Source organism: Lathamus discolor, chromosome 8 (assembly GCF_037157495.1).
Source record: "Lathamus discolor isolate bLatDis1 chromosome 8, bLatDis1.hap1, whole genome shotgun sequence".
Taxonomy (NCBI): Eukaryota; Metazoa; Chordata; class Aves; order Psittaciformes; family Psittacidae; genus Lathamus; species Lathamus discolor.
In genome coordinates, this window is record NC_088891.1 from 4206349 (window position 1) to 4232411 (window position 26063).

The following is a 26063-nucleotide window of genomic DNA, read 5'->3' on the forward strand; positions in this document are numbered from 1 at the left end:
GCGCGGCTGTAGCCTGTGGCACCAGTGTTCTTGGGCGTACTTACAACACTTGGGTGTACTTACACGAGAGAGCTGAGGGCTGCTGGACCAAGGTGGTGCTGCTGCCAGGCTGAAACCTGCCCGAGGGACAGCATCCCTGGGGAATTAAATCCCTGCAAGGCAGACAGGTCTGCACTAGTCAAGGAGTAATCTGAGAGGGGAAAGCAAAAGAAAGTAGTTTATAGATTGTCATGCATATATATATATAAATACATGAGAATATATGCAATACACACACATACATGTAAAGGTCTTCTACCTAAAGCAAATAAAGGCAAGGGACTCAAAGGAGCCCAGACACGAAAGCTTTGCACGCTGGGAGCAGTCTGACTTCCCAAGGAGCTTAACAGGACATGAACCTACAAATGACAATTTGTTTGCATTATGCTGTCAGTTTCTACATGCTGCTGCCTCATACAGCTGCTTCTAAACCCACACATACAGTGTATTTATACATTTTATACACATTTTAATATATATATGTATATGTACCTTACAGTAATACAAGTATTTGCATTTTTGAGGATTTTGGACTGCAGACATCTCCAAGTGAAACAAAAAGGGACGAATTTGTACGTGCCATTAGGAAAAGCTCAGGGTTTACTAGAGACATCCCAGTTCCGGTTCAGTTCCCAAGTGGGAGGCAGCATTAGTCAAACCAATACCATTTGGCTGGGTCATGTTCCAGTGCAGCTCATAATCCCAAACCTAAATCCAAACCCAGTAGTGGAGCAGCACGGGCTGCTCCCATCACATCCTGCCCCTCCCCACAACAGCTCCACTCCTTACGCTGTGTCTGATTAAACTGTCATCTCTGTATCTCCAAAAGCCTCTTTATTCAGAGCCAAAAGTACCATTATTTAGAAATACAACTGAAATGGGCAATAGAAAATCCAGCAGATCCCTGTCAACAGTCACGGAGTGGCTGTCAGTCCTGGCGAGGCTGGAACGCTCTGACAGTTCTCGCTTCATCCAGAGGTGAAGTTATTTCCTTGCCATCATTATCAGGTTTTAAAACAAAGCCACAAACACTTCTCTGCTTGTAATTATTTTCTAATAAAGCTTCCTTAAAATACTTTCCGGTCTCTTGAGACCACAACAAATTGCTCACAGCCAAACGCACTCCTGCTGCCCGCAGAGGAACCCCAGTTCTGCCTCAGCAGGGGTGCTTTGTGCTGTGGTTTGTGGTTGGGGTTTGTTGGGGGGGGTGTCAGTACTGTCATAAAATGACACCCCCATTGGATGACTTGGAGGTTTCCCTTTTAACAGCCTGGAGGAGAGGGAGACCTCCAAGCCCGCAGGTACTTTTTGTACCCTGCGGTGATGGATGTGAATGACCAAAAGGCTCTTCCACAAGGCCCTGGAGCTCCTGGCTGCCCCCGGCAGCTGAAGCTGCTTCAGCTGCCCTCTGGTTTCATTCCTTCTCAGTTGACATTTTGATTGCAGCCCTGACAAACCTGTAGACTCATAAAGGTTCTCCCCCGAGCTGACTGACCTGAAGCTCTTCTGCAGGACTAGAATAAGAACCAGAACTAACATAAATCAAGTACAGCCCTCCAGTGCCCAGGACACGCACTCAGCCTTCCAAGCAGCCAGACCTGTGATAACCTGCAAGTGTGGAGGTGAGGGATGCGCTATTCTGTGCCACTGGGGTTTTGTAGGAGCAGACCTGGGGAAGGTGTTTACGGGAGTTCTGCTTCTGTGTGTTTTTTAGTTTGCAATTAGAGCTTTTATGATAACAGACAATTCACTTCTGGTGCTTTAGACACCGTCTTACAGCAGGGGGTGGAGGAGATGCTTTTCCAAAGCATACCTGGGCCACTACACAACTCTCGTTTCCCTAAATAATCAGATATAATCCATAAAGCAGGCACCAATTCCTGTAAGAGTGACTTGAGGCAAGATGGAGAAGTGGTACAGACAGAGCAGTGCTTCTGCATGGTGGAACCCGCTGCTGCCATCTCCAGCTACACCGTACCTTTGACTTTTGTGCCTTGCAAAATAACTGACCTACAGCCAGCAGTGTGATTTACGGCCAGATACACTGCTCAAGTGTAAGTTACTGTTTAACTGTCTTCTGTGGGGTTTGGATACCTCTCAGAAACGCCCGGGCTGTTTCAGAACAAGTAACTCAGTTTGTTCTGGCTCTTTCTCCAGCAATCTGTATACAGAATACTTCCCCAAGCAAAACAACGTATATAAAATAGCAAAACTCATATCCAGCATTTTAATTACAGAGCCGAAAGCTGAACCAATCCCTTCCAGCCCTGGGAGAAACCAAACCCTATTGATCCAGAAAAGCAACAGAGGTATCTGAATTTTACCTCAGTCCTTGAACTGCAGAACTGAGATTGCTACCAGGTGGTGTCTACCTGGAGAATACCCAGATGACAATTTGGTTTCAACATCAAATTTCTGTTTGCAAATCCCCTGAAAGGCTCAATCTAATGAAAGCAATTTTAAAGTGTCTGAAAGCTAAAAAAGCTTTGCACAAATCAGAGCATTATCGAAGGAAATGGGCTGCTTTTTACAGTCACATCCCAGCGGTAACGGCACTTCTACATTGTGTACGACACCAGTTTTAACTGGGTTCAGGCTGCAGCCTCTGCCTCTCATCTTGTTGGTGTTTTAGCCTGGTTTAGCCATCAGCTTCCAGGCTGTTCTGTGTGAGGAGCACACACAGCACTGTGCCCTGAAACAAGGCCAGACTGTGCCAGAAAGTAAAGGTGACAGGTAAACCTCAATAGGGGACTTCTGAGAACTATTTGCTCTCTTTAAACAGCCATTAAACACAATCTATAGACAACCTTTGTGGCAAGCATCACACCAAGATCTCTGTGCCCAGCAACTTCATCCTTATAATCCAAAACAATTCACCAAGCACAACGCCTCACTGTGCCATTATTGCAACCCCATCTTCTCCTTCATTCCTTTCCTCAGACTTCACCCCCTTTCAGGGTAGTGACTGCACAAATGTTCAACCATGTAGAGGGGTACTACCACAGGGTAACTCTTTACTGCTGCCGCTCCTCTCTAAACCCAAGCCCACATAGGGCAGTAGGTGCCGGCCACACATCCAAGGCAGGAAGATGCCAAGAGCAGCTCATGAATAATAAGTTTGGCTGGGAGGCAGCTACAAGTCTAAACTAAAGAAGTGGACAAAATGTATAAAACCCCATCATTCAGGGGGAGAAATCATTACAAATGCAGGTTGCTGACTCCTGCTGCCACCCCTCCCTGAAGAAAACAAAGATTACTGCGGGTTTGGCCATTTGTTACAAACCTTGAAGGGTTTTTTGGTGTTGTCCTGACCTTAGCACAGGAGTAAGAACATGGTCACCGACAACAGACCAGCGCAGCCGGTTTTACCCATTCTTAAATACAGTACTACCACTGGGGTCTGTAACAAGCAACCTTGAGGCTGAAGTCAGAACTATCTCTGTTGGTATGGAGACCAGATAGGAGGCACCGCATCATGACTTTACTTTCCAAACTGCAAACCCATTACCACTGACATCACCAAATTCCTCACATCTCACCCTTCCGGGGTAAAAAGTAGTTCTAAGGTTCTTCAGCTGAGATGGCAGCAATGGTGAAATGCTGACACTGCCTTCCCACGAGTGCCCACCACACTCCTCACGCAGGCACTGAAGAGGACAAGGCCCTGTCTGGGCTCTTTTGTGAGCTGAAAGCCCCGGTAGAGCCCGATTCCCTCCTGCTGTTGGAGCCAAGCAGAGCAGAATGAGAGGGACAGTACACCCTGAAGTATCAACAACTGCTTAAATGTGAGGCCCTTCAGTTCCCAGATGGACAGCTTGAGCACTGCTGCCGCAATCAATGCACTGCATTGTGTCTGTCTCTCTGCCACCTGACTGAAAGCTTCTTCCTGATGCGAGTCTCAACATTTACACATTTTACAACCTAAAGGCTCATTTTTGATGAATAAGAGCCTTCATTTGCACTGAAGAGGAAAATAAAGTGTCACAGAAATGCAAATTTTCAGGGCTTATGAATCACAAAAGCCTTGTACATCTGACAAATGAAGCCACTTCATAAAAACAAGCTTACCAGTGTTGTAGGCAGTAGGCATGGCCGAGTACACCAGTCCCTGCGGAGGCAAGCTTGGAGTTGTCACGGACACCACAGGGGTAGCAAGAGGCTGTGTCGACTGAGAACTACTTATCCTTTGGGTATTCTATAAATGATTAAAAATAACAACATCTTGTGATACCAGTTGGAACAATGGAAAACCAAGTGCTACCATAAAAACAGCATCCAATTAAAACCTGTTTCTTTGCTTTATTTTTCAGTTATGACTACATCAGGGTAGATTTTCTAACCAAGCCAAAGCATTCAAGACAACCAAAACGATCTTGGCAAACCGAAACGATAAATTAAGGCAGGCTCAGTGGTCCGCTTCCCCGGCATGCAGACGGCAGCAGTGTTAGAGGTGGGGGACACAAAACCAAATGCAGTTTCTAAGGGACATACCCAACAATTCTCAGAAGCTCTTAAGTGATTTAAGAGTTTGGACTCAAAGAGGTTTGGGGGCAGATGGTGGGGGCAGTTCCACCAGAGAAGTCTCCCACTTCCCAGGTGTGTACCCAAATGTCACTGTTTTGGCTGCTGGTTTGAACACTGACTACCCCTGTCCTGGAGGAACGCAGAGATTGACATTTGTGTGGATAAGGCTTCAGTGATAAAATAATCTCGCTGTTCCCATGGTTCCTGAGAAACTGAGAGAGAAGTGGCTATAACGCAGGTCTGCTGCAAGGCAAATGACATCCGAGCTCACACAGGAAAACCAGCTACACTGCATTATCTGACTGTGGGCACGAGGCGGCTATTTAATAACAGCCTGCTTTCCCATACACTGCAATGAACGACTGTAGCAACCTTATCACTCAAATTAAGCTCTTTAACCAAATCTGCTGTTTGGAAAACCTTGCATTAATCACGGTGGGAATATCACCAGGCAGCAAAGCTGCTCTGTCACAGAACGTATGACTCCTCATGGCAGCAACTGTACATGATCCTTCACAGTGTGCTCAGCACCATTCTGCTGCGCCAGATACTGTCAGGAAAAGGAAACGCTGCATTCTTCTATTGTTATTTTTAAACATCAGATGCTCGCTTTTACCTACTGAAGCCTCAGAAGTATCAGAAGTCTCTGCACTCTGTGCTTCTGTATTCTTACAGAACCATTCCCAATTGAGGGAGCTGGATTTCAAACTGCTGAAAACACAGATTTAAAGCAAGGCCCTCTCTCTGAGAAAATATCTGCTACAAAAGCAGCAATTTTGCATCTCTTTGGGAGGGTGCCATTTCCTGGCTTTAAATGATTGAAGCTATAACTGCTTTTTCCTTGTCTTGGAAAGATAAACAAGTATTTCAGGAGCTGCAGCACTCGATTTTTGTCTCCACTGTGATCCTGAGTGAGCGATCAGTATTAAAAATGCATGATTGCCTTTGTAATAACAGAACGAGCAGGTACACAAACAGGGCTGCATTCGGCTTTAAGCTTAAATTTGTGAAGATGAATGGAGGATTATCAATCCTTGGCTTCTATCTTTCCAATTTAAAGGAAAAAAAAACATATACCACAGCTACCATATTAAAACCAGCCACAGGCTTTCCATTGGCTACCACGTTTTCATCCCCTTTTTGTCTGGCTGACAAAAAAAATCAATCCCACTGATTTTCTGTGTAATTTATCCCTTTAAATCACTTATGTACTTCTGAAAATCTCCCCTAGACCAAGTTTATCTGGCATAAAGATACGTTATTAGAGCAGATTTTTTGTGTCTGCCAGGAATTGACCTTTTTCCAAAGCTTTCTTGGATGGCGGCCTATAAAGTTGGGATTACTGCATAATGGAAAAGTTAAGAGGAGTATACTGGGAAACAATCCAGACCAAAGGATTTCCCCATGGGATTTTCTCTTTTTGAGTGGCTAATAAAGGTGGGTTTCTGAGGTAATTTATTTCTGAATACAAGCCTTGAACGCTCAGCCATACAAAGGCACTAAGGAACACTTGGATGTGTCTGGTATTGGTTGTACCAGACTCAACCGAAGATCCATGCCAAATTTCAGGAATTTTTTAAATTCCTTTTTAACCTGGTGCAACTGATGGCAGCACCAGGGGGAATTCAGCATCTTTATTTCATGCCATGCTACTGTTCAGATCTGGTTTTCATATTCAGGGCTCAGTTCCAACCCCACAGAGTGAGCGTTCGCAGACGTGATTTGGAATCGCTTCCCAGCACTGGATCAGCATCCCAAATTAGAGGGGTAAGAGACGTAACTCTGCAGGTGTACTTCCTATTTCCCTACCACGTCTTAGGAAGACACAAGTGCATTTTCTTTGTGTGAACCTTCTTCCCCTAAGAGCTGAGCCCAGTGTAACACCACTAGAGGGACCACGCTCCACACAGGAGCTATAAACCAACTCGCCCAATCTTTAATGCTGCGAAGAGCACCAGCAGTTTTTAGCAGGTACAAATACCTTAATTCAAGGGCTTTCTCATTAATTCCAATTGCAATGATACTTTTGATTAAGTGATTTTTTACATTGAATTAGAACTTTATGTCTTGCACTGGAAACCAGACGCTTCTCTATGAAGGCAGGAAGAACACGTGTGGCAGCTGTTCAACTGCTCAATTAGCAAATCATCCCAATAAACCTTAAAAACTTCAATACTGACTCTGAAAAATCATTTCCCTTTGCTTTAGTAAATCCATTGCTCATGTTTAAGGTAAAACAAATCAACCAAGAGCATGCATTCATCAAGAAATTGATCTAAATCACTACATTTTCCATGCTTTCATGCAATTAGAGCCTCGTATTAGCAACAGGTCCATGTTCCGAAACAAATCAAGGTATGCACTAGGCAGACTGTGTACCTCCACAGTCGCACCATCTTCTGCATGGTTTGTGCTACAGCAGCTAAACAATTTGAAAATTGCTCTAAAAATAAGTTCCGAGTGATTTTAGCCTTACGGCCATTTTCCACACGGAATGCCAAATGTTAAAACCTTTTGGAAAAAAATAGAAAACAGACAAATCCCGAGAGCTTCCTTTCCAAAGCAGAATGTCTTTCCACTGGAAAAAAAGGTAGGATTATTCATTTGCGATTCTCTATTCCTTTTGGTAAACAGGGAACACCCCTGTGGTTTGATAATCTCACGCAGGATGAAATAATTCTGAGCTCCAAGAAGGTGACCTCACCAGCAATGATGTAATCTCCTTGAAAATAAGAGAAGTAACACAGGGCTTGTGTTACAATCTGAACCACTTCAGGAGTGAAGCCACTTTCTAAAAATATGCCAGTAATTTAGGGGATGATGAGTGGTTATTTGTATTTGACACAAAGGACAGTAAATATCCTATCCACATGGACAGTTACTCTGACAGGCTCTTTTCCAATGTTCCCTCCAAGAAAAACAGAAGCATTTTCAGGAGAAAAAAAAAAAACCCAGAGCTTTTCAAACGGAAAGCACCAGGCTTTGGATCTGTTTTCAACTTGAATTGGTTGGGATTTGAGTCTGATAAAACAAATGTATTTTTGTCTGCTACCAAGGGAACACTGGAATTATTCGAAATATGTAATGAAACTACAGTTAGAGAGCTGTAGTAAAAGGCGTTTTCAGCATCTTGCTCGCTCTCATCAAACAGTAGCCCAAACTCACCAACTCCAATTCATCCTCCTCCGACTGTACTCGGCAAACAAGAGGGATAACACAGTTACTAAAAATAGCATTGCTTTCAAAAATGAAACAAAAAGTCATGTTTGTGCTTCAAGATTTTTACTCACTGTAATTCATAATGTGAATCTGCCACCTGATTCTGTGAGCAATACTACTAGGAAGTTATGATACTTTATGTAATTTGGGTCAATTAAAAAATACGATACTGAAAGAGTGCAGAAATAGCTCAGCAAAAACAAGGACACAGCTACACACTGATAACATGTGGATGTGGAGCACATCAGCTTCCGGCAGGACTGAGCCAATAAACATCCAACTCAGTAACTACGTATTTTTTACATACAACCATCCCAGCACCTCTACTCTGAAACCTCTTTCCAAATCCCATCAAAAGACAAGTAAAATCTATATTGAATATTATGCTGCTGTTAACAACACAACAGTGAAGAGGTACTGTGGACTACTGATGTCAGAACAGCAGCATTAACAAGATCCTCTTCTTGTATCTATTTCTAATTAAAGTGTAATTTTCACTTTAATAACCAGAGTATTTCCGAGGTCTTCTACTCTTCAGTATTCCTAGAAAAACCTGAAACTTCAGGAATCGTTACTCTGCAGATAATTATAGCTTTTGTTACGTGGATTAATTTTGTATTATTCATTGTGAATACCAGTAACAAATGCAAGCACTTGTGGCATCTTAAAAACAAATAAGGACTACACAGAGAGTACTTGTATTGCTTATATCCTCTCCTCTTGGTCAGGGTTCATTCTTCCATACAGAGGAAACACAAAATGTGCACACAGACGTTTAAGATTTCTATGTGACAGTGAAAGATTAAGACCAAAGGCTCTGGCCAACCAAATTAAAGGAAAAATAGAGTAACTCTTCCTGAAAGACCTGTTCTGGTCTCAATGTGGTGGTTGCCTCATGCCTGACACGAAACTTGTGTGCTATTCCAAATCTAGGCTGAACAAACATTACTACCAACATGCCAAACTGCACAGTAGGATTGGAAAGTACACAAACAGGGACTGAAGCTGATCCTCATTACTCTTTTATGCCTGCACTGAAGACATGGCATCCACCACGGACACACAAGGTTGCATTCCAGCACACCACATCAAACAAGAGTTTCTCTCACACCGTCATTACCACTGAAGCTACATTTTATATCCCACAACCATTACGGCTGAGGACAAACAGGTACAAAGCGTGCTTTAGGGCACATTAATATAGCTCACTTCACCAGTGAGATCAGCCATTCCTCCACAGAATAATACATAACCCTTTCTGAAAACCCACACCCTCCAAACCAACAAAGTTCTCGGTACCAACTGAGTGAGATGTCAAGTCAAACGAACAAAATCCCAACCTATGTCTCTAGAATTGTATTCAAACCCCATTTTGGTTGGTCAGGCTATTTTACACTTTAAATAAGAAATTCCTTACAAATTTAACTTTTCCCAAGGAAACAACATATAACTTAGTTTTTTCATTAGTGAAATTTCAGAATACAGACACCTTTCTATCACTGTAACCTGTGGTAAGCAGATGAGATAGTGGGCAGAATACTTCATTTTGACAAAGCCACTCACAGAACCAACGTTTTAACTTACCAGTGGTGGCATCATACCCTTGCTGGAGGGTGGGATGACAACACGGAGGTCAGGTTTGCGATTGTTCATTCCAAGATTACCTCCTCCAGGTGGAGGAGGAGACTTTGTAGGCATGACTTTGCCTAAGCCATTCCCACCACCACTAGTTCCGAGCAGACTTGGTGAAGCTCGGGAATTCACAAACCCATTTCCTGAAAGAGGAAAAAACAAATGTCCTCTAAGTCTGGAGAGAAGCAGCAACACAGACACAGATTTGCAATACAAAATAGCAACTGCAAAATACTTCTTTTGTAAAACTTCCAATAACCAAACCTCTCACAAAGGTGCAGTAACCGCATCATCGAACAGACAAAAACCACTCTCACCAGAAGATCAATAGGTAAAGGTAATATCACTTCAAGGGCACACTGTGGCTGCTTAAACGCTGAGAAGAGCACATTGCCCAAGAACTACTTCTAATAACATCCGCTGTGCTTTTTTATTTCACCCTTTTAAGTTCCTCCAGGCTGAGCTTGCAAAAAGTCTGTGGATTTGCACAACGCCATCCCCACCCCCAGAGAACATGAACTACACTGAGCTGTTGTCTGCTGCTGTGGGAATAAAAGGTACCAGCTCTTAAAGTCTCTATTTCTAAAACGTATTCTTCAAGTATCTTGAAGGCCTAACAGGGCTCCATTATCTATGCTCTACTGAGTTTACTTTCACTCTCAAAAATACAGTCTGATTATTAAATTCAGCAACAAGGGGGACAAATCCTTTCCCTTCAAATTCATTCCAAGCTCTGACAGCAGATATAAACGTCATTTATGTCCGTCAATTTAATTTACATAGGTCTTCCTCTGCCTTACTCCTGATCCTCATTCTAAATAGAATTAGACACGCCAAAGACTACAGGTCCTGGCTTCAGCACTGAAAACCTCCAAAAGCTGAGTACATTCAAGACACAGGCCTTAGCTCACACTCAAAACACATCAGAAAAAAGTAACAAGACAGTAAAACAGTTAAGTACCAGTATTCTGTTCTCCTGCACTGACAGAAGCACCAATCATGTTACCAAAATACACTTCTCAGAAAAAAATTAAAGCCACAATGCAATGATTTTATCATATTTATAGCAACAGTTCCCAAAATACACACACCTTATTCAGCTGCAAATACAGAAAAAAAAAAAAAGAGTTGTTAAGGAAGGGGAATTTCACAACAGGGAACCCTGTAGTTCACACTACAGAACTTGTGTATGTGTGTGTATAAATAAATACAGTTCATAGCACCATTATGTTTATACTAATACTGCAGTTGTGAAAGCAGCCTTTATAGTCACAATTCAGAGTAAAAAGTCTATTACACAAAGTTCACTGTGTGGGAAATTCTCTTCTAATAGCCCATAGCGCCACACTGGCATGAATTTTGTATTATTATTCTAATTCGAATAGGCCCCTATGCCCAATCCAATTTTATTACATTAAGTACATATTAATCTGGAAGCAATTAAAATAAGAAAGTTGTCAGTGTGACATTCCACCTCCTTTAGCAAAATTTTAAATGCCTTTAAAAGCTTAGCAAGAATGAAGAACACTAACGTGTCTCAGTAAGAGCACAACGCTCATGGAGGTGACGGGTACTGCTAAGATACTCAGCTGGTGTATGTGGTAGGTGTGAATTCGCCAAGATTGGTAATGAGCCTCCTCCATTACTACTGATCCTCATTACACAGCAAGGAAACTGCCAAATGCAATCTTTATCTCTGCCCTGTCCACCAGCAATAGAACCCTACATCTTGTTTTATCAGTTTAGAAATGGAAAAAGCAAATATTTACAGGGGCATGTAGTGACAAGTTTAAATGGCTTTAAAATGAAAGAGGGGAGATCTAGACATAAGCAAGAAGCTCTTCCCTGTGAGGGTGCTGAGGCGTTGGCACAGGGTGCCCAGAGAAGCTGTGGCTGCCCCATCCCTGGCAGTGCTCAAGGCCAGGTTGGACACAGGGGCTTGGAGCAAGCTGCTCTAGTGGAAGGGGCTGGAACTGGGATGAGCTTTAAGGTCCCTTCCAACCCAAACCATTCTAGGATTCTAGGAATTATAATGAAGCTCTTGTCCTGATGTGCTACTGAGCTTTCTAAAGGTCTTTTGGAAACAAAATTCTTGCTGAATATTTTTAAAGAAAAAATTTGTAAGTTGGTAGAACTTACTGGAATTTACAACCACAGGATTAGTCTTGTTCATGTATGGATAAGCACTAAATTCACAACTTTAAAGCCAGGATTTCAAATTCTAGATTTACTCACTTTATGGATTTCCTACTGTGCCCAAAGCCTGACCATACATGAATGATGTGACATGTCCCTTGAGTTTTTTGAGGTTAACAGAGCAAGGAGGAGTTATTCTAATTTAGTACTTTCCTGAAGCATTTGTATGAGAGGTATGGGAATACATTTTCTGAGAATTCTACCATTTAACTTAGAAGTTATGGGGAAATGAAGGAACACTTGAAGGAAAAGCTTTTTATGTCAGCATTTTTCCTTGTGTATTAAAAACCACAGCAAAAACTCATTGCGTGATTGCACCTACATTCCTCAGCAGAAAACAGCAGAATTTATTGGGCTGCTTCTAAGGTTAGCGATAAAATTTAGTTAAAGTGGCTGAAAAGTTGGTCTGGAGCTGAGAATATGTACTAGAGCTAAATATACTCTTGACTGCTAGGAGAAAACTACCCACAGTTAGGTCACACAAAAAAAACCAACCAGCCAAAGAAGAGAAATTTAAGTTCTGTGCTAGCCCTAAGGTTCCTAAAACTCCGTGACAGTTCTCACAGAATCATGGTTTTGTTAAATACAGTTATGCATCAATCCCTATCCATTATTAATGAGTGTAAACAGGAGTTATATGCAGCCTAATAGAGCATCAGATTACACGAGAAACCTTGCACAATGGACAGGGTAAAAATGAAGCAGATTTGGAACCAGATGGGAGAGGAAAAATTATTAGAAAAGGGCGTAATTTTCACCAAATTGCATCTAAAACATTTTTTACAGTACCTTCATTTTCAGCAAAAAAATGCCAGAACATTTAAAGAGCTTACTGTTATAAAATAAGTCTGGGCTTTAATGTAATAATAATAAATAGCATTTTATTACTCACTAGGCTGTCAAGTGTTACCTTTTCCATGCCAAAGCTGTGATGTTCCGAGTTGAATTCAAACTTCAGAACAATAACACTTTGTATAAACAATGAAGTTCTGTACAGCATTTTAGTCTATCCTATGATACCATTTCCTGTCCTCTGTTTCCAAGTATTTCGGTAGCTCGTGTGTTAAATCTGGACAGTGTCTTTCTTCCACACCCAGTACAGTCATTTCCTGCAGCCCTTATTACAAGGCTCTGCCAATCCTTCAGAAACATTTCATGGTTTTAGTAGTGCTGTCAAAAACAACAAACTCCTTGCCACTGCCTCCTCTGTGCAATATCATTCAGGAGCAGCACAGAGGCAAGGCATTTGTTCTGAAGAAAAGCTGAGAATTTCTTAAAGTGAGTGTTTAGAATGATATACTAAGAACAGGAGAAACAAAAAATGTCCGAAGTGTGCAATACTATAGCTATCAATCCCATAGCAGCCCTTTGTTATAAATGGCAAACACCGAACATTTAGCAAACACTGGAGTATCTAAGAATCTTATGCTGGAGCTGCAATAAAAGTTTGGAATATTCATTTTTAGCATGAAACTTATAGCCTTTTTTCCTGTTAATAATCTAATAAGAAAATCAAATTACAAGTTAAGAGTGAAAGGATAACTAAAAGCATGGCATTTCTTTAGAGCAAGGTCAGGAGCCAGAAGAAGATAATGATTACAGGATGATGCAACTATGCGGCTGTTTGCCAAACTGAAGCTTTAATAACCCCATAAATCCTACTTACTACTTCGTATGATACAGAAATTGTATCTACCCCACCCACTATAGATCTTCCCCAAAGACAATGACTTTATGTTTAAAAACACTATTAAACTGAAAAATGGAAACAGAATATAAAATCCTACGTAAGTGTAAAATAAGACCGTTTTTACTTCCATTGGCAGAGTTTTATTTATCTCTAATTCTGTAAAACAGACGATGAAAACATGTTCAAAACACTTCTTTGGAAAACAGACACCAGTGCAAAGATGATATGCTCTCAATTATATGAATCATAATTTAATTAGATTTCATGATAACAAACATTGCCAATGTGCATTAGCCTACTTCTTGTTTGGTCAGAAGATGTTTACTTTTGAAGTAACTTCTTTTGTGAAGCTAAACCTTAAAACCCACCCATTTTAACAACTCTGTATTTTGCCTTCAGAGACATAATACAGCTTAATCTCATTTACTATCCTGCAGCCCTCGATGTAGCATTCAATTACATGAGCCAGACTCATACTTCACTATATAAATCACATCAGCTGAAACAATGAACACACGTGGCTGGAAAGTGCTCCATGCCCTTATTACTACTCAAGGAATAAATTATAGGCATTGATGTCATTAATCTTTTTTTGTGGTTCACCTTCAGAGAAACTGGACAGTTATACACAGATTTGGAAAATAATTGTAGGCAAGCAGGTAAGCAAGACAAGATTAAGCAAAAATAAGAAGGGTAGTAAATAAACACTGATGCCTCAAATGACATCATACAGCCCAACACGTCATGTAATTAGAAGTAAACTGAAAACTGCGCTTGCAATAAGCCATCAATTCACTATGCATCTAGAAGACCAGATAAAATCTACTGAAGAGAAACATTCACAGGTAAGATCTTACTGGGGATGAACGACGTTGCAAGTAAACACAAGAGCAGCATTTCTATGTGCATTAGTTGCTCAATTTATTTAATCTTTTTTGTATGACAGCTTTAAGTGTAAATTAAATAAAAAATAAGAATCCTTACAGCCAAAACCCAGCATATGCCATTCGTAGCATCTCCAGCTTTGTACAGCAATCACTGCTGATTCTATCATCATTTCAAAGCCTAAGCGCTCTGACAGTTTTGGAAAGGATTTACATCTTAAGCTGAAATAAATGTATTTCCACTGATCTTTACAAATCAATGCTTCAGATAATGCTATGCTTAGAATTAAAACATACCTTTGACAGTAATGTAAGATTTTGAAACATGTCTAACGTGTGCGATTTATGCTTCTAAAGCAGTACTTTGGATATTAAAGCTCATCAAAAGAAAAACACATGACTAAGTGTCAAGGGAATGCTTACTCATGTTAGAAAACTAAAATAAACCCCTCATTTCCCAGGTTGCTGACAGATTTTCAATTTTTTTTTCCTTGCCTAAAGCTACATAAAAGGAGAGACAATATTCAAGAATATTCAGAATTCAAATGGTCTTTCTTCAAGACCAGGATTGTTATTCAGAATGCAGCAGCAAACCTAAAACAAAGGAATACTGCTTTTGTACCTGAATGTTACTCAGCTTTGTGTGAAATGTTAGCAGTGGTAACTAGATGACTTCTAGGTCTTTTGTCAACTATACAGCTTACAGTTAATGAAATCAGACTTCTGCTTTCTGAACTTGTTGATTTCTATGTATCTATACAATGCCAGTGTAAAGAATGGTAAATGATGGATGACAGCAATGAAGTGTTTGGAACATCTGAGGATTTGTGGTGGTGTATACTGGGCAAGGTGATATTACATGGAATCCCAGACCGGTTTGTGCTGGAAGGGACCTTAAAACTCATCCAGTTCCAACTCCCTTCCCCAGGCAGGGACACCTTCCACTAGAACAGGTTGCTCCAAGTCCCGTCCAACCTGGCCTTGAATAGTGTTGGGGATGGGGCAGCCACAGCTTCTCTGGGCACACTGAGCCAGCGCCTCAGGACCCTCACAAGGAAGAATTCTTTCCTAATATCTAATTTAAATCTCCTCTCTTTCAGTCTAAAGCCATTCCCCCTTGTCCTGACACTACATGTCCTTGTAAAATTTGCTTTCTTAAGGTGGTCATCTACAACAGTGCTTTTTAGCTGATGCAGATGACACAGGCTGCTGAGTTTGACAGTGGGGCTGGAGGAAGAAGGAAGTCTCTTTTCTTAAGGAAGAGGCTGATAGTTGCAATCCAGTTTCAAGCAAAATTCCTGCAAGAGGTATATTTTTCCAGAGTTAGCTGGATACTTCTCATTGGGGTGTCTCCCATTTAATATGCAAAACAACACAATTAAAAAGGTATGCACAGAAAGCTGTTTTGTTACTGAAGCCTTCAGGTGTACTCTTAAGAAATGCAGCATATTAGCCACCTGACTCAGACTTATGAAAGACCAAGCTTGAAAGATTCTTTTATTCTCAGACAGCAGAAAAAGCTCTCCCAGTCAGCCAAGCCCTCAAGACAAAGGGAACCCTTTATAGGTGGGGCTCTTCACAGTTCTCTGTCTTGATCCCTTTCTGGCAATATACAAGCAGTTTACAGGTGCGTGCAAGCTGTCAGTTGCACCTCAGCATAATCCATCCTCAGGCCAGGATAAAAGATCACACATGACCTAGACTGATTCTTAACAGAGATACAATAGCTCTCAAGACAAAGTTGTATTCCAAAGAAATTCAGCATTCCTAAAATCACTTCACATATCAGAATCTGAAGATTACTGAGGACATCAGAGAAGATACAGCTCTGGAGCAAAGATTAAAAATTCACTACTCAAGACAACCAGACCTTTCTTATCCATTCTTCTTACGATAAAATAGCAAAGGTAATTTCCCAGAAGATTAACAGGGTCCATAATCTGTATTACTGACTGGAACATCTACTTCACTAACAAAGAAATCCACAAGCAAATTTCTGTCTCTGAGAGGTCATAAAGAGCCCCCACTTTCAACAGCTCTTTCAAAATCATCTAGGACTGGGATCATCTAGAACTGGGAAGAACTTAGGGAACTCATCTCAGTACAAAGGTCTTAAGGTTTATGGTTTTCATGCAGCCTTAGCAATGAAAACCAGTCAGGTCCTTTGCATGGTTCTAGCTTGATGCCATCCATGAAAGGTACAGAAGAAAAAGCAAACACTGGGTAACAGTGGTATTTCTTTTGAGTCCTTCTGATTCTCAAGGATGGGACACTGTCACTGGAACTGCACTTTACAGGCACTTCTGGATGATTCAAGGTATAACACTGACTGCTGGAACACAACAGACCTCCTCCTGACAAATCTGAAGGTGGTCCATCCATCAAGTCCTTTCAGTTCAAAGGCAAAGAAACTCTCTGCCTCGTCTGGGTATTCAGAGCAAGTGAGGCTACACTTTGCCTAATTAGAATCCACAGCCTTTTGAAAGGAGGATACAGCAATGCATTGTGCTCAAGCCATGATCATGCTGACAACAAGTACCAAGGTGTACGCATCCTGGTGATAGGAGATTCCTGCAGCATATTGGATGCCCATCAAAAACTGAATAGAGTTTAACACTGACCACAGGCAGTGCTACCATGAAAACCGTAGCTCCAAAACATTGGATCTAATTCACAAAAAAAATAAATTAGCTCAAAAGCAAACACTGTCATAATGCCGGACATTTCCCCCCTCCTCAGAGCTGATACGCTTGCCAAATAAAAAAACCAGCAGATGGTTTTTATGTGGTGGGTAACGTTTTAAAAATACTACAAAATAAGAATGCTTTTGCAGAGTTATGACAGCTGCGTGTGAAGTGAGCTCTCAGTATTATAAAATAATCACAAATTTTTCTGTTCTAGATATAAAAACCCACCTACCAATCTCTGCTACAACAGGCAGATATTTTTACTCTATTTTCCACAGAAAAACTGTTAAGTTGGCAGATTGACTGCTAAAGCAAATCAGATCTATTCCAATCAAGTTACACAGGACTTGAGAAAAAGACTCATATGAACTGAATATGAGCCATTTTATGCAACATCTTTGTTTGAACTGGGTCCCAACTAGGCAAGATAACCTTTACTTGCTTTTTATTCAGAGATAAAGGCATGTAAGTAGCTTTGAATGAAATGATAACAAAATCTCAAATGCTCAAAACTTCGCAATGCCAAGTAAGACTTGGATATTTTTTCCTTTGTCTATAAGAGAGTATCTACAAATATGGGTATGCCAATACTCCATCTTTACATCTCTCCTACAGATTATGAGCTGCAAATTTGGTATATGCCCTTTCACAACTATATCCATAGCAGAATTCTCCATTCCTGAGAAGTTTAAAAGATTGAAAGCTAGAAGAAAACACAAGCTTTTTTAAGTGAATTCTACAATAAATGTAGCAAGAAACTAAAACCATTGTTGTCTGCAGACATAATTAATTTGATATACACACTTCAACGACAGCTGTCAAGCTCAGATTGACAAGTTAGCAGATTGAGTAAATCTGGTTATGTGTGGCATCTTGATTTTGGTTGCAACTCAAAGGTTACTGTGCACCCAACAGTATTTAAAAGAAGCCATGCCGTGTCCTAGGAGAAAACAGAGCTCAGGGCTTAGTATTCTGGTGTTAACTAGGTAGCTGAGTTTCACTAAAGGTGGTACTTATAGATGTTCCACTGATCTTCTATAGCCACAACTCTTGTATGAAAAAAATCTTTCTAGAAATGAGTGGGTATATGTGTAACATTTTGGGTGCGATGTTCTGGAAAGTAAGAGATAAGTGATGCATTTTGACTTTTCACATAAACTATTAATAAATGCAAGAAGGAAAACATTTTATGGCATTAAATATGTTCACCAAGCTGCTGTAACCGGGTATTTCTATGGTTTAATATCCTATAGCAAGTGCTGTAAACAACTGTTTTATTTGCTTACTGAAAGCAGGAATCTTAAATCTGAGGCTGTTGTTATTAAAGCCTGATTTTGGAAAAGAAGCCTGAAACAGCCTGATAATAAACTTATTTAGTCTGACTTGAGAAATGCTATGGAAATCCACATCTGACCTCCACAGTTTCTAAAAATAGTCAACTTTTTTTTGGCTGAGGAAGTTTCCTCCATTTAAAATCTTGCTTACCTGATGGAAACCACTCTTTAATATTTCATATCTTTGCTGCACATAGCCAAAGAACGGATAAAGAGTGGAAAGTCAATTCTGTGCTTTCAGCTTTGTAAGCTAGGGCCATTTTTTATTCATCAATTCAATTGCCTGACTTCATCTTCAAAGAACTTTTTCCCCAGTTGCCACACTAAGTAGCCAGTGGGTAAATACTGAAAGGTCAACAGTTGCTTCTCTTGCTACAAACACATACCAAGGAGAGTTACGTGTATTTGCACAACTGACCTTCAGTCACCAAGATATCTCAAGGCATGGAAGGAACATGAAGGAAGTGGATGAACTATCATTTATTTTGCCTTTCTGTGGCTGCCTGCCCTCTATCACAGTTCTAGATTTTATGTAGGGGAGACAAAATATTATTTAAATGAAACAGTGCTATCATATCTTTTTACTGAAGACCAAAACATACTGTGAATTCAATTTTTGGCAACATCTCTAATTTGTTTTTGAAAGAAATCCTGATCATCTTCCAAAATTTAGACAGAACCTCGCTATGAGCTTCCAAGATTTATTGCTTTCTTTGTATAATTGCTACAAAATGATTAGCAAGATACACATGGCAATACAAACAATACAGTCTGTATTTTCTTCCTTTTGATTGGCACCACAACCAGGTCTTGCAAATACTAAGCTTGAGAACACAGCCAAGTTGTCTTTAGTGTAATAGTTTAGTGAGTGCAGTATATTTCATACAAAGTAAGACATTTGGTGCACGTAAGATCTCTTCAGAGTGCTGTAAAATTATACCTGTAGGGAAACAGAAAAGCAAGAGCAGCATGCTACTACTGCAAACCACTAACAAAAAATGCAACTATTACTGAAGTGGAAGGGGAACGGCAGAAAAAAGTTAAATGCCTAACAATAATTTACAAGATTTAACACTTGCAACTAAGAAAATTGCAACCTTTACTCTCCCACAACCTTTTTCAAAAAGAGTCCAACTAAAAACCTGCTTCTGAATAACTGTGAAACTAAACACACAATACTATTTTTCAACAAAAAGATGATACCACGCTTACCAACTGGACTGGTACCAGCTCCATTTGGCACTGTGAGGTCAGTTGTCCCCATCATTCCACCTAACAAAAATAAGAGAGCATTAAATTAAACTGATACAGTGTTGTATCACTGTGTACTTCAAAGCTTAAGCCTTTAAAACGCAGCAATACCATTAAGAACTTGTTACCTGGGGGTTAGTTGCTTGTGTTTGTTTTATTTTGTTTTGGTTTTTTAATAACCATAGAATGGTTTGGTTTGGAAGGGATCTTAAAGCTCATCCAGTTCCAACCCCTTCCACTAGACTAGGCTGCTCCAAGCCCCATCCAACATGGCCTTGAACACTGCCAGGGATAAGACAGCAACAACTTCTCCAGGCAACCTCTACCAATGCCTCACCACTATCATAGTAAAGAGTTTCTTCCTAATGTCTACTCTCAATCTCCCCTCTGCCAGTTTAAAGCCACTCCCCCTTTTCTTGTCAGTGCATGCCTTTGTCAAACGTGCCTCTCCAGCTTTCTTGTCAGCCCCTTTAGGCACCAGGAGCTGCTCTAAGGTCTCTCCAGAGCCTTCTCTTCTCCAGGCTGAACAAGCCCAGCTCTCTCAGCCTGGCTCCAGAGCAGACATACTCCAGCCCTCAGAACATCTTTGTGGCCTCCTCTGGACCCATTCCAACAGATCCACGTCCAACAACAGTGTATAAAAGGAAAGGACAACAGTGCTGAACTCTCACCTGCATTGCCAGTACTTGGTGGTCTCTGAGGGGCCCCAGGTGATACGTTCCGATGCAGGGTGGTCTGAGGTGGGGAGAGCATGGTTGTGTCCGTTAATGATGAACTGGCAGCCAGTGATGGGGATACAAGGGAACTCCCTGGGTTACTGTAGGTTAAAGTGTTGGGATTGGACACTGGAACTGTAACCGACATCGAGAAGTTCTGAGCAGGCAAGCCAGGCTGAAGGAAAGAAGACAAGGAACACACACAGAACAACAACATTAGTATAACTATTTCTGCAGCAATAGCACATCATAAAAATACACATTAAAGTTTGCCAACAATTACTCAGGTTTAAAAAAAAAAATAGTTAATTATGTTAGTTTTTAAACTGTATTAAGCATACAATTTTAAAACATCCATTTGTTGTAGAGTACAGTGTTAAACTCTCAGACATCATATAAACACAGTTCCAAAATAATTACTCATACACTGCTACAGTAACCAAAGTTCAAATGCAAAAAAAATTGGAAATTCATATGAATTCACAAGCTCAGAAATACCACAAATTTACCAGTTAATTTGGATTATTACAAAGCAATGACAAGTTACACATGTCTATAAATCACTGAAGTGCTGTACCTTCAAAATGTAAGCATAAACATGCACAGTATAAAATAAAGTCAATTACACAAAAAAAAGAAAAAGTTAGTAATAACATTTTCTATTCATAACCTTTCCAAGATACTGGTACTAATCCCTAAAACTTTCTTTTTCAACAGACTAAAAGAAGTAAACAGATCTGTAGAAAATCATTAAGGTCAGTAGTTTAAACATTTCCATTGTCATTATTGTGACTGTATTGCGCAAACCCCTGCTTGAATAACCCCTGCATCTTTCTTTCTTGCAAATATCATTTTTTTTTAATTCAAAGTTTTCCAGCATTATTTACAAGGCAACTATTTTTCTCAAGTATATATGTTTGTTATTCAACAGCTATTTGAATCAAAAGCTTAGATGCCTGCCCATCTATGGTACTCATTTGGTTATGACTAACTTCTTCGGCCTTTGTCTCATTCCTATCCTTTGACAGTGATGAGTTTCTGAAACAAAAGGGACTGTTTTCTTTCACAACTCTCATAATTACTGGAAACAAAACCATGACAGGTACAATTTAAGAAGAAAACTTAGGTGGCATTTATTGACGGAATATAGATATAATAGTTCTGATTTAGAGGTCAAATGCAGATGACAAACATTCATGACCTAGCAAGTATAAAGAGATGCACTTCTGTCATGTACAGCTGAAAATTTACTTGGAATGGGACTTCTGTACAACGATTTTGATAGAAATACTAATTAAAAGAGCAGAACGCATTTTCTACAAGAAGCAAAATCTCTTACTGGTGACAGTCAATGACAGTATCCCTCCTGAAGCATTCTAAGAATAATTATCAATTTTTGGCACCAACAGAAGGAAAAAGCAATAAAGCATAGTGACATAATGCTAGCAAATCATTCACAGTATCTAACTAATGACAAGCTGTACTGGCATTTTGTTTTCATGGGAAAATGCTTCTAGAAACTATTCAGTATCTACCAAAAAGAAGGTTGTTTTTCAAACAGCACACTGCCAAGCAATTCAACCTAAATTTGAAATACCTGAATTGCTTAAAACAATGCCAGAAGCTAACAGTTGGAACATTCTTTCTGTAGGTGTCTCAATACAGAACTAATAAAAGACAGCTTCCCCCCACACCTTACAACAAAGGCTGCCTCTGCCCATCTATGGTACTCATTTGGTTATGACTGAATTCTTCAAGCTTTGCCTCATTCCTATCCTTTGACAGTAATGACTGCACTAGAACAAAAGAAACTAGGTTTTCGTAAAGACCCGTAAGTACTGGAAACAGAACCTTAACAGGCCCAATTTAAGCTATAAATACAGAACCAAAAAATAATGTTGCCTTCTTTTACACTGATGTCCACACAGACGATTTAAACTGTTCATGAAAACCACAGAATATTAAGCAAGAGCAGTTTAGATGTGACATACTACGAGATGAGGCCTGAAGATGTCTCAGCACCGAAATGTTGGACATCAAAAACTTCAAAACAAATATACTGGTTTCATTCAAGTATAAAAGAACTTGCTATAAGAAGTGATGCTGGGTGTCAAGACTGCCAGTTTGCTGACAGTCCCAGAGATGGCCTTATTGCTCTCAATAATGAAATAATTTCTAGTACCAGCCAGTCATTTGGGGACACACTACTCCAAGTGCCCCAGGGTCTATGCTGATTAACCTACTCAGTCCATTTACTTTAATTGCTACAAGATTTGCAATGTTAAAAAATTCAAAGGCTGTGGCAGAGTCCTGTATTAGTTTTCTTAGAAAATAATTCCCCTGTAATACTCCATACTAATTGGGTTTTGTAGATGGAAACTAAGCGTCATTACATACACCTCTGTGAAACAAATGCAAAATTTACACTGCTGTTACTCCCAAGCTTCCTGAGCTCTGGAGCCAAGTGACTTACTACTGCAAATGGGTTGGAACCCGGGGCAAAGTTTTCCAAGATCTTTCAGTGGCCAAGGCAGTATCTGTTAGAATGTCAACAGGAATAAGACACCCATCTTTTAAGGCTCCCATTATCTTTAAACTTCTAAATGCCTTTCTTCATCCAGTCTTCAGCAAAATAAATCCCACTGGTTTGATGGCCAAATTAATGCAATTCTATGTGCCTGTTTGTAACATACTGTAAAACCTTGATCAACAGACAGATAAAGAGCTACAAGATGTAAATAAACTATCCTACATCCCACGACAAAATCTATCTTTATGAGAATATTTTGGGTAGGATTAGCAAAGCAGCTAAGCTCCTGAAATTGAGAAATGTTACCTCATGTTCACAAGGTATGAAAAACTGTGAGTGGAAAAGAGAAGCTATAGATAAATCTTCTTAGTAAGATAAAATGCATTTTAACATGTATCAGCATCTCATTTTGCCTCAAAAACATATACTCCCTTCTCAAACCGTTACATCCTCTTGTCTTTGTAGTGGTTTTCAGTGGTAAGCAAACACCATGAAAATTCTCATGCATGTAATAGAAGCACAAACCATACTTTAGTACTCACTGCGATTTTATGATTCCGCATCATATTATCAAACTCTTCATTAATTTTTTTATATTTTTCTTCTGTATGTGGCGTGAGCACATATGAAGTGTCAGGGTCCGGGCTGTCGCACCCTCTGTGTTCCTTCTTGTTCAGAGCCTAAATAATGAAGTTAATAAAAAGGATCAACAAATAAAAAGTAGAGATAAAATAAAAGTACTTACAGGGCCTCGCTTGAAAATAAAATCACTATCTTCATTTAGTTTGCTGAATCTGTCCTCCGATAGTGGACTGTGCTCAAAGTAATCGTCAGCATCAGGGCTCTCACAACCATTAAGGCCTTTCTTTCTTAAGGTCTGAAATACAATTGGAAAATTCACATACAAATCATACTAACTTGCCAAGAAGTTTTGTATACTACTGAATCATTCAGAGCCACTGGAACTACATGAAACTTTCACAGACAAAACTCACTGTTCAACAGACAGGCTTAGGCTTTCAAAATAGTGGCATAGTACATGAAGAGAAAAGGTTCATTCAGAGGCTCTCCCAGGTGCCATAACATGGGTAACTTTTAACCTACACCCACTTCATCTCTCCAGCATTTCACGCAAAACTGTTTTTAGATACTGGCTGTTGGGAGTGATGTTGACTGACATACAAGGAACATTCAAGCCTGTGGCAAAAGAGTTAATGGCATCACCATGAATTAAAAGCCAGTTTACTGGATTTTTAAAATATTGATTTTAGTATCCCAATATCCAAATTTTAAAGAGCAAAGAGTTAAGCTCCAAGAAACACAGTGGCTAAAATCTGCAATCAAATTCAACAACTGCAGTATATTCATATACGTAACACTTGTTATAAAGGCAGGACTTTCCAGTATTTCTGTCATCCTGCATGATAACAAGAACTGCAAAAAAAGTATAAAAAGAAATTACATAATCCCTCTCTACAATTTGCCAAATATAAGTTTTTGCAGACTCCTTTAGCCTAACTGGATGCAATTGCTTTTTTGAGCTATTTCCTGTTTTCTGATGGAGAGCTCGCATCAACATCCCCTGGAAAAAAACAAACTTGCCTATGATCGAGGCATTACAAATAAGCTACCGAAGTTTAGTGGCGGACTTTGCAGCGTTTGGTTAACGGGTGGCCTCAATAACCTTCATGGGTTTTCACAACTGAAATGATTTTATGTGACAGTACGGGTCTCATCACCAGATTTTAAAGGATATTTGTATTCCTTGTTGTTTTGCACCCTATTACACAATCAGAAATCTTTCTTTGCAAGTTCTCACATATGACAACATAGAAAACATTCCCCATGGAAAAATATTTAACGTTTTTAAAAGTTTCACAAGGAAATTAGTATCTATTTTTTAACAGCCATACATTAGAGTACATAAAGCAGCAGTAGGACTATGCAGGTATGAGGGGGGTTCTGTGGGTTTTTTTTTGTGAGAAATTATCTATGAATTTTACACTAAAACCCCTGAAGATTTAAAATCTGAAAGCCAATTATCTCAGCACCATTAAAAAGTGCATTTCTTTTCCTACAGAAAATGTATTTCCATAACACACTGAATTTCTGATTAGAAAACCCCACGGTTTTAGTTTAGACTATGGTATTCATGGGCATTTCTTCTTCCAAGTGTTATCTCCTAATTTTTAGTGCATTAAGAAGTACACAAGGCTTTCTCACTATACACATATATACAAGATAACTCCTATTTCTACTTCAGTTTTCAGGCAGCACTTGAAAATTCAGTTACACCATCTGAAATCCTTGAATATCACGGGTCACCATAAGCTGAAATTCCTTCTCAAGTTTCTTGGCTTGCTCTGCAGATCCCACACAGTATCTGGAACTCCCACAAAAATGCAATCACTAAATCAGCATATGGGGGAAACAGGTGTAGGTTCCTCCAGCACCTGTCACAGCCCCCATCCCGCTCCTCTACCCAATCAGCTGGACATGTATATGGATGTGGCCATACAAGGGCCGGCTCTTCGGGCTCTCAAGGTCGGAGCCTGTTATCCCTCTCCCAGCCCTTCCTAACAAGTCAGCCTGCCAGTCTTCTACACTTTGATATCAGCAGGGAAAATGTTAACACTGTATAATCTGGATTACACTTAACCCCTGCAACCCACAGAACTCTCTAAATAGAAACCAAATGTGTCTTTACATGGTGCTCAGCATCGACATATGTACGCAGTGCCCAGGGCATGATTAGAAGCTTAGTTTAGGTAATATTAACAGAGATCTTGCAAGAAACACATATTACTAATATCTAGTTCACCTCCTTTGAAAAAACATGTTAAAAGCAATGTTAAGTATTGCAGCATGGGGTTTCATTAGTGTTCCTTTCAATACTCAAGTGAAAGCTTTTAGGTCTAATGTCGCTAATTCATCCTCCTAGATTTGCCTAAAAATTATGGTCAAAGTTCCAATATAAAGGAAGAGATGTAGTTAAATACAAAAATGCCTCCTTCTTCATGGCTGATTTTTTTTTTTTATGGTAACAATGGGGTTAACTCTGCTTTGACTCATGAGGAAGGAAAATGCCTCAGTATCTCCTGCTTAGATTCTGGAAACCGTCACTCCAGACGGGGTTCCTGTCATTGTGGAAGGATTTAAGCCACAGTTCACTGTTAGAGATACTAAGTCTGGGTCTGATAGCCAAAGCTCTGTCTCCTTATCACTAAAACACGAACTGCCACTTAGAGGACCTAACCATAAAAAGACTGCCAACTTTATCATTGCCCAGTAACATTACAGTGAACCGTTCCTGCTCTGCAGCTCATAGGAACAAGCGGAATGCTGTAATCTGTTCACACGG

At 40.0% G+C, this 26063-nt stretch overlaps 1 protein-coding gene across 6 annotated transcripts in view; it reads right to left on the reverse strand.

Annotated features, from left to right (window-relative positions):
- Positions 1 to 26063, reverse strand: part of MEF2A (myocyte enhancer factor 2A) — an 88985-nt gene that overhangs the window by 4169 nt on the left and 58753 nt on the right. For 2 of the 6 annotated variants that reach the window (XM_065688442.1, XM_065688443.1), the window contains exons 4-10: positions 23245 to 23382; positions 20128 to 20347; positions 19418 to 19477; positions 9367 to 9557; positions 7729 to 7752; positions 4108 to 4234; positions 64 to 190 (exon numbers count right to left, since the gene is read on the reverse strand). In XM_065688442.1, coding sequence (XP_065544514.1) covers positions 64 to 190; positions 4108 to 4234; positions 7729 to 7752; positions 9367 to 9557; positions 19418 to 19477; positions 20128 to 20347; positions 23245 to 23382 — 887 coding nt within the window. Of the gene's footprint in view, positions 1 to 63; positions 191 to 4107; positions 4235 to 7728; positions 7753 to 9366; positions 9558 to 19417; positions 19478 to 20127; positions 20348 to 23244; positions 23383 to 23447; positions 23580 to 26063 lie in introns of all 6 variants that reach the window. The other 4 variants (XM_065688448.1, XM_065688445.1, XM_065688446.1 and 1 more) reach the window with 4 other exon arrangements.